Source organism: Mastomys coucha, unplaced genomic scaffold (assembly GCF_008632895.1).
Source record: "Mastomys coucha isolate ucsf_1 unplaced genomic scaffold, UCSF_Mcou_1 pScaffold5, whole genome shotgun sequence".
Lineage (NCBI taxonomy): Eukaryota > Metazoa > Chordata > Mammalia > Rodentia > Muridae > Mastomys > Mastomys coucha.
In genome coordinates this window covers 72,710,127-72,719,628 of record NW_022196911.1, presented here as the reverse complement: position 1 = coordinate 72,719,628, position 9,502 = coordinate 72,710,127, and the positions used below count along the sequence as shown (strand labels likewise).

General features: G+C 37.9%; 1 protein-coding gene across 1 annotated transcript in view; it reads left to right on the top strand.

The window, feature by feature from the left end:
• Nsrp1 (nuclear speckle splicing regulatory protein 1) overlaps positions 1-9,500 on the top strand; it is a gene marked incomplete at its 3' end in the record, with an annotated part of 28,998 nt that extends 19,498 nt beyond the window's left edge. Inside the window, exons 3-7 of the mRNA XM_031354044.1 lie at positions 2,943-2,999; positions 5,845-5,973; positions 6,917-7,124; positions 7,870-7,978; positions 9,434-9,500. Coding sequence (XP_031209904.1) covers positions 2,943-2,999; positions 5,845-5,973; positions 6,917-7,124; positions 7,870-7,978; positions 9,434-9,500 — 570 coding nt within the window. The remainder of the gene's footprint in view (positions 1-2,942; positions 3,000-5,844; positions 5,974-6,916; positions 7,125-7,869; positions 7,979-9,433) is intronic.
• Positions 9,501-9,502: the final 2 nt, after the last annotated feature.

Below are 9,502 nucleotides of genomic sequence, written 5' to 3'. Positions count from 1 at the left end.
CTGGCCTGTGACTTACTATGTAGACCAGCATAGCCTTGAACACACAGATCTGCCTGCCTCTGCCTTTCCAGTACTGGGGCTAGAATTAAAGATGTGTACCACCACACCCAGATAGTTTCTGAGAGCGAAATATATATGTATGTGTATGTGTTGTATATATATTGTATTGATTTCATGATCTGTTTGAACAGAGATGTCTTACTAGGATTCTGTTTATGGCAGTAGTGCCCAATATGGTGTCTTTTACACAGCAAGATCCTCAAGTGATGATTTAAAAGGGTTAAAACAATAAAGCCATTTTTAAAAAGTTAAATTTCCACTACTGAAATATCATGGTATTTAATAAAAATAAATTTGTGTGCTTGATTTCCTCATGCACTCAAAAGCCTAAACATGTGTAATTTTAAATCCTGACAAGTTACTAAGCCAATTTCTCTGTAGGTATGTCACAGATGAGGAGAATTGGCTTTGTCTTCAGTCTGAGCTCATAGGAAAAATCTCACACACTTGTCATGACTCCTAAACAGGTTTTGCATTGATAATGAATATAAAATGAGTAAATTAAGCCCATAACAGAGATTGCAGCGTTACAGGACCATTAAATGGTAAATTGTCCATTGTTAAGTTAAAAAGAAGAAAAGGGAGTTTTCATCGCTTGAGTTCCCAAAACAATGGATGGTAGCTGTGAGCCTTTTTGGAAAGAAGCATTGGGTTGTGAGCTGTTTTTATTTAGCTAAGAACTATTTTGGATGTGGGTAGGTAAACTCTTCTTTCAGGAAAAAGGCAGTAAATCTTGCTGCAGCCCCCACCCCCATACTTTATTAGGCACAGGAGGACAGGTTAATTTCTATAAAATATAAATGCAAAACTTTGGTTCAGCTAAAGATTATAACTGGAAAAAAATCAATATAATTGTGGGCCATATCTGTGAGTTTCTCAGGTGTTGCACACCAGCAGCATTTGCAGAACTGCCTCTTCTTAATCATCCCAGCCCAGGGGGCAGTTCAGCTAGATAGTGCGGAAAGCCTCCCTTCAGGCCAGATCTCACCACAGTTCAGGGTAGCAACACTGATTGCTTGAGTCGGTTTTATTCTCGTAGAATATCAGAGTACATAGACAAAGAAAATTAGATTGGAGTTTCTTCTGAATTGTGTAGTTCTCGTTGCCCATACCTGATGGCATCTTTTATCTTTAACCCTTAGAATTATGTGCTAAGTAGGATAAATGCTAATTTTTCTTATCTGAAACCGAAATAGATAGAAGCTTACTTCCTGAGGGGCTATCTAAGGTTGGTAAACTAAAACATCTGTTAACATTTGGGTTTTGTAGACTTTTTTTCTTTAAGATTTTTGGTGGAAGATGTATATTTTTTTAAGTATTTGTATGGGTTTTGTTTTGTTATTTCATTTTTAGGGTAGTTCAAATGTTTATATTTGATCTTTCTTATAAAATACAATCTTTAAAGGCTCTTAGAAAAAATTATTTTTGACTTAAGTTAAAAATGAATGGTACTCTGTGACTCAACCAAAAGGTACCATTAATGAATATTCTTTTTAAATTTACTCTGAACTGGTCTTAGGCAAAATTAGAATTGTTTGCTTGCTAGTGTTTTAGTAATCAACTAATGAGTGTATTTTGTAGTTTGAGTGTATTTATCTTTGCCTCCTCCCCCCCCCCCCTTGAGCCAGTTATATGTGTATTGTGAAGTAGGAACCATTAAATGGTGGGGAAATATGACACATGTGTGAAGCAGGAACTCAGATCTCTGAATCTCTTGTGAACATTATTTTGAACTTCTTCCTTATGTTCTGTAGTCTAGAAACTAAATACTGACTCAGTGTTGATGGTGGTTATATATCATAGATTTGTGTATGTATGAAATCCATTTCTTCCCATTCTTAGTTCATTGTTGTTTCCTCTGACTTGTGGGATATAAAAATCTTTCATTTGCACTAGTTAGAATGATAGAAATAAAATATATTGGAAATATATATTATTCCTATAAATGTTTTAAATTGATAACCTGACTGGATCTAGTGATCCCAGCACTGAGGAGGCAGAAGCAGGCAGATGACTCCTGTAAGTTCAAGGCTAGCCTGGTCTGTGTGGCAAGATCCAGGATAACTGAGCTGCAAGTAGTGAGACTGTCTCAAAAGAGAAACAAAAATTTTACTGAAAGTGCCACTTACCAAGAAGATTTGGGTTGAATGACTAATACATTTGACAGCACTTAACATGCTGGTTCCACTCTTTGGCTGGATACCCAACAGTAGGATTACTGGTTACATTGTAGTTCCATTTCTGATTGGCTCTGAACCTCCTCACTGTTTCCCTAAATGACTGCTTGTAAAGACTGTTCCCAGCCTGGCAGTGGTGGCGCATGCCTTTAATCCCAGCACTTGGGAGGCAGAGGCAGGTGGATTTCTGAGTTCAAGGCCAGCCTGGGCTACAGAGTTCCAGGACAGCCAGCAGGGCTATACAGAGAAACCCTGTCTTGAAAAACCAAAAAAAAAAAAAAAAAAAAAAAAAAAAAGACTCTGTTCCCACACCCTTGCAGGCTTGTCTTTTTGATAGTAGCTGTTTTAACTGGATTGAAGTGGTAGCTTGTAGCTTCAGTTTACACTTTTTTGTTCTTTGTAATACTGAGCATTTTTCATATGCCTGTTAACCATTTAAAAAATGTTTGTTTATGTCTTTAGCTCATTGTTCAGTTTTATTCATTTCAGCTATATAGTGTACAAATAACAACCAGCTTTTTTTTTTTGTCTTAGAGTCTGTTCTGATGCATTTTAATGGAAATTAATTTGTCTCCTAATATTTAGGAAAAAGACCCTGATGTTAATTTAATTGGTATTACATTTTCACCTTTAAGTCTTAAGTAAGGAACCATTGGCCAACCACAATACTGGGACAGGAATTTAAACCATTTTTCTGTCTTACAGACTTCTGTGAGTGAGAGCCTTCAGAGGGAAGCTGCTAAGAAGCAGGCCATGAAACAGGTGAGAGGTGAAAGGAAGAAATGCATTCAGCCAGGTGTTCTGGTACCTAGTATTGAGATAAAACAGAATAAATGTGTATAATGAAATCATTGTATTTCTTAAACTGTGTAAAATGTTTCTCAGTCTATATAGATTGCAGGCTTTCTTTACGAATTTCAAAGGAAAATATTATGACTTTATTGTGGGGTATAAATTAAGCCAGCTTTGCTCTCAACTGACTCAGTAGTCTGACAATAGGCTGTTTGGATTGTTAGGATTTGTTTCTTTATTAAATTTTGCATGGAACTCACTTCCATGGTGTGGGTGTGTATGGGTGTGTGGGTGTGTATGTGTGTGCTCATGCGTGCGTGCAGGTTGTTTAGAAATAAGGTCTCGCCTATCACCTAGGCTGGCCTAGTTCGTAATGCTCCTGACTCATCCTCCCAAGTGCTGGGATGATAGGTGGACACCACCATTCATTACTTCATACTGCTTTTTTCAAGCTAATTTTTTTCTTAGTTTAAAAGATTATTACATTTACTTTTAAGTTGTGGGTCGGGAGTGTGATATGGCATGTGTGTGGAGGTCAAAGGCTGGCTTCCAGGAGTGTGTTCTCTCCTGTCATGTGAATTCAGGTTGTCATCTTACCAGCTCCTTCTCAGAGTTTTTGTTGAAGTTTAAATTCTTAGAATTAGATACAGTGAAATTTTAATTAAAAATCCTACAAGAATGCTTCCCAGTGTTACAAACATGTAGCCATTTTCAGGATCCATAATGACTCTTGTCCTCAGGGCTTATAAATGGCATTACTATTGCCAGCTTTTCAAACTTTCTACAGAAACACTGTAAGAGACAAGTTAATTGGCTGATTTTATTTTATTATTTTTAATTATGTGTGAGGTGGATGTCTGTGTGTACATATCCGTGGGTAGGAGTGAAAACCCAGGAGCCCAGGAGCATTGGATGCCCTGGAACTGGAAGTTACAGCTGGTTATGAGCTGCCAGATGTAGGAGTTAGGAGCCAAACTGGGGTCCTCGGCAAGAACAGTAAGCTTTAACCGCTGAGCCATCCCTCCAGCCCCTGATATCATTCTTTAAAGCTATGTATTTACCTCAAAGCACTTCTATAATTTGGTTCTGTTTTTTGAGATGGCATCATTATGTATGTAGCCCTGGCTGGTGTGGAGCCCACAGCTTAGCCAGCCTTGTTCTTGAACTCCTAATGCTCCTGCCTCTACCTCCCAAGTGCTATGATTATGCACCACCACTTCCAGCTGTTTTGTCAATGGTTTTTGGTGATGATTATATAATATTTCTCCTCTTCGGATTCTCTTAGCCAGTTTGTGGAGGGAGTAGCAATTCACTATCATTCATTTTCTGAATATTGAGAAATTCAGAATGTAGGATTCTTGGTATTTTTAACAATATTCCAGATACAATTTACTCATTTATATATGCATTATTCTGGATTCTGAGGGATTAGTATAGAAACCTAGGACAGTCTGGCCCTGTAGCTCAGTGATAGTGGCCCTGGGTTCAATCCTTAGTATTGCAAAGAAACCTGAGGATACCAGGTTGATTGTTTTGAATGATTATACTGCCCTTTCTCTTAGAACCACTCTTGGGCTGGAGAGAGGGCTCAGCAGCTAAGAGCACGGGCTGCTCTTCCTGAGGTTCTGAGTTCAGTTCCCAGCAACCACATGGTGGCTCACAACCATCTGTAATGGGATTTGATGCCCTCTTCTGGTGTGTCTGAAGACAGCTACAGTATACTCATATACATAAAATAAATAAATCTTTAAAAAACACTCTTAGCATCTATGGAAAACAAGGCCTATAGCAATTTTTTTTAAAAAGGTAAATGTGTACAGCTCTGCATTTCAGAAACTAATTAGCAGGAACAAAAGATTATGATTTGTGGCGCAGTACAAAGGTAGTAACATTAAATATACTATTAAGAGTTTGGCCAGGCTGGGCGGTGGTGGCGCACGCCTTTAATCCCAGCACTTGGGAGGCAGAGGCAGGCGGATTTCTGAGTTTGAGGCCAGCCTGGTCTATAAAGTGAGTTCCAGGACAGCCAAGGCTACACAGAGAAACCCTGTCTCTAAAAACCAAAAAAAAAAAGAAAGAAAGAAAGAAAAAAAAAGAAAAAAAAATAGTTGAAAACTACAGTGTTTTCAAAAGAAACACACTGTCAGAAGTTTAATTTCTCAGAAATGGCTTCATTTAAGATAGAATTGAGCTAGCTCTGAAACTAAGTTATTTAGTTTTATAAATGTCTAAGTGTTTTGCCTACATGTATGTATGCATGTGTGTATGTGAGTCACTTACGTGCCTGATGTCCTCAGAAGCCAGAAAAAGCATCAGATCTCTTGGAACTGGAGTTATGTATGGTTGTGAGCCAGCATGTGGCTTATGCTGGGAACCAAACCCAGATCCCCTGCAAGAGCCCTGAGCCATCTTTCTACCCTCTGGATAAGATTTTAATATGATGCCTTTGACCTTTAAACTTGTGATGTGGATAAGTGTAAGTAAGATGCCATTGTTAGTGTCCGTTGAACACTTACTCCCTGCCAGGCTGACTGTAAATGTTTTAAGTTTATTAAGTTATCACAACTTAGGAGGGAGAGATGGTCATCACTCTTAGGTGAGGAAGACTGAAGCACGCAAAGACTGAAGCAAACCTGCTGAGAGTCAGTGGAGGCAGAGTTCACAGCAGTGGTCAGCTGTGGGGTTTACATTTGTATTTCCTTGAAATGTCCTGGTACACTTTTTTAAGATATATTTCTAGTTTCTCAACCTTTCTCAAAAAGTCTTTTAAATGTTGACTGACTCATATTTTTTAAACATTTACCTCTTTTTAAAGACCAAGCTGGAGATTCAAAAAGCTCTTGCAGAAGACTCCACTGTGTATGAGTATGACAGCATTTATGATGAAATGCAGAGGAAAAAGGAAGAAAGTAACCCCAAACTGCTTTTGGGCAAAGATCAAAAGGTTGGTAGCTGTAATTTGATCTTGACCTGATTTTTTTTTAAAGTGACCTCAGTAAAAATTTTATTTATTGTGGTGAATTCTTGGTTCTAAATTGTTGATTTGACTTTTAGAATCTAGATCCTAGCAGTGGACAAGTGAACTATCTAGTATGTTTTATTTATTTTTTTTAATTCTGAAACCTTTGCAAATAATTTTTTGAAATTTTTCTTTAGCAATTCAGTATATTAGATTTATACTGCTTCTTATTTGTTTCCTGATTCATTTTTTGTTTTCCTAATCCATTTGTTGAATTAAGAATATCAAATAAGTGGGCATAGTAGCATACACTGTAAATTCCAGTACTCAAGAGACAGAGGTGGGTAGGCATGAGTTCAAGGCCAGCCAGGGCTACATAGTGAGTGAGACCCTGTTTCCAAAAATACCTTTTTCTAGAGCCAGGCCTGGTAGCATATGCCATTGGGAGACTGAGGCAGGAGGTTCAGAAGAGAGCCATCGTGGGTATATAGCAAATTAAAGAGGAAGTTGAACTGTGTCATGTATTATCTTAATAAACTAAAAAGAAAACTAAGAGCTAGACATGGTAGTTCACAGCTATAATTTTGGCATTGAGGAAGCTGAGGCAAGAATATCACCATGAACCTGAGTCCAAGTCTGGTCTATACAGTGGGGGAGGAGGATGTCTGTAGCCCTTACCTCTCTTCACTTGGATGTTAGACTGAGCTAGCCTTGATCCTGCCTTTGACTCCCAAGGGCAGGGATACAAGTGTGCACCTACTATCATTCTCTCAGCTACGCTTAATTTTTAGTAGCAACCATTTCAGTAGTATTTTGCTAGCAAATTTATTTTGAGTTTTGAAAAGACAGACCTATTTGCATTCAACATTTCTATACTAATGGGTGTCTTTTTTTTTCCTCTTTCCTAAATAATCTTATTTTTCCCTAGCCCAAATATATTCACAACTTACTAAAAGCAGTCGAGATCAGGAAAAAGGAACAGGAAAAGAGAATGGAAAAGAAAATACAGAGAGAACGAGAGATGGAAAAGGGAGAATTTGATGATAAAGAGGCATTTGTGACATCTGCTTATAAAAAAAAACTTGAAGAGAGAGCTGAAGAGGAGGAAAGAGAAAAGAGGGCAGCTGCCCTGGAAGGTAACGGGGAGGGGGAACTTCAGTAGACCTCTGAGCCACCTACAGTCTCCTGCCACTTACACTGTTGTAAGCATAGTGTATGTGTGACTTAAGATACCATGTATGTGTCAGGATGTGACGCAAAGACACAGCTGAACCCTAAGTAACTGTTATTTCTATTAGGCTTTTCATTTAGTTCCTATTTTATTAAACTATTGATCTATGATCATTATAAGCCATTGTCATTGAAATTCCAAATATAAAGGCATAACAACATTACATTTGCCAGAAACATAAATAAACTTTAAATTCTAATTGTGTATTCTGGGATGAAAAAATGTTTAACATTAACTGTGCAGTTAGAAAAAGTATCTCATTAATAATCAGAGCTAAGAAACATTTTAGCCATTGAATTTAGTGCTCTTGTCATCAGTTTCTCAAGATCAAACTACATTTGTACTTATCAGTAATTTAATTGTCAAATGTTATTCAACTCCAAGTAAAAGAAAGCTAAACCTCTAAGGTTGTATCTGGGCCAGAGAGATGGCTCAGCAGCAAAGGAGCTTACCATCAAGCCTGGGATCCCTGGGAACTATCTGATGGCAAGAGAGAGCCAACTCCCACAGAGTATCCAGTTGGCTCTACATGCATGTAGACATTACAGATCAGTTAAAAAACATTGAAAGGTTATCCCTAACTCCTCGTCTTGAGAATGGTTGTACATCTTTGTATGATATTCTCAATTTGCTGTTGCTTTCCTTCCCAGCTCGTTTGGATGTGACCAAGCAGAAAGATCTCAGTGGATTTTATCGGCATCTATTAAATCAAACAGTTGGTGAGGAGGCAGTTCCTAAATCCAGCTTTAGTGAAGCCAGGTAAGAGGTGGAATATTTAGAAGGATACCTTGACAGTCTGAGCTGACGTGACTTGGGAGTCATTTTAAACTCCTGAAACAGAGGGATACAGCATGTGTATTGTATTGTTAGCCAACATGATATAATTGGATGAAGTAAGTGGAGTTTTAGTTAAAAACCTGAGATTTAGCTGGGCAATGGTAGCACACACCTTTAATCCCAGCACTCGGGGGGGCAGGCGGATTTCTGGGTTCAAGGCCAGCCTGGTCTACAGAATGAGTTCCAGGACAGCCAGGGCTACACAGAGAAACCCTGTCTGCAGGGGTTCGGGGGGGTGGGAGAGAGAAACCTGAAATTGTTCTGCAGTTCACAAAAAAATTACTAGTTTACATCAAAACATTTAAGTGTTTTATGGGTCTTATGTATGGCCTTAAAGAAGAAACAAAATGAGGTTGGACAGATGGTTCATCAGTTAAGAGCACTGACTGTTCTTCCAGAGGTCCTGAGTTCAATTCCCAGCAACCACATGGTGGCTCACAACCACCTGCAATGGGATCCAATGCATTCTTCTGGTGTGTGTATATAAATAAAAATAAATCTTTTTTTTTAAAGTAGATAAAATCTAAAATTTTAATCTAAGTTCTACACTTCAAATACTGTGCTGCCAATTTTGGGTAGTAACTGCTCAAATTCAGATATTAGTAGATACTACCATGTCTGTACACACTTCTGTTACCCATCTCTGATCTGGAAAGCAAAGGTTTAGAAGACTTTTAGATAAAATTATAAGATACTATAGGAACGGTATGGTAATTATGCCCTGTATGTTCATTATAGTAGAATGTAAAAGGTAGAATTTGCAGAGGGCATTTGAATATCTTAGAACACGTGGCCAGCATGCTTAACTGCATCCAGTCCACTTGCACTGGGAAAAAGCAATCATGTGAATGTTATCAGTGAGTCAGTTACACAGCTGGAAAGTGTAGTCGATACACAATCATTTTAGACTTGCTGATGGCAGCATCCAGGAAGAGTCACAGATTTCTTCTTTGTTGTGATGGGTACTAAGATAATATATTGACTTTTTAAAGAACAAAATGAGAAACCAAACAACTACAGCTTGAACTTCATGTTATGAAAATAGATCTTAGATCCAGAGTAGACCTTACTTTTCCCAATTATTCTTGGTCTAGAACTAGAAAGAAAAATGAAGCCTTGTACAGACCCCTTCCTAAAGGTTCTGCTGGCCTAAGAGAGAAAGGCTGTGTTCTTTATTTTACTTCTGTCATGTTAAAACATGTTCTCAGCTGTTGGGAAGTACTAGTTTAAAAGGTAAATAGACATCACTTTTTTATATTGGACAATCAGATAGTACATATAATCAAGTTGTATTGAGAAAACTTAACTTGAGCATTCCTTTTCTTTCTACAACTAATAAAGTAGCATTTACTTACATGATTTATTTTTCTTTTTTAGAACTGTAATAAAGGAAGAGAAGCTCAGAGGTTACCCTGATGAAACAAATTCAGAGAACAGACCACCACA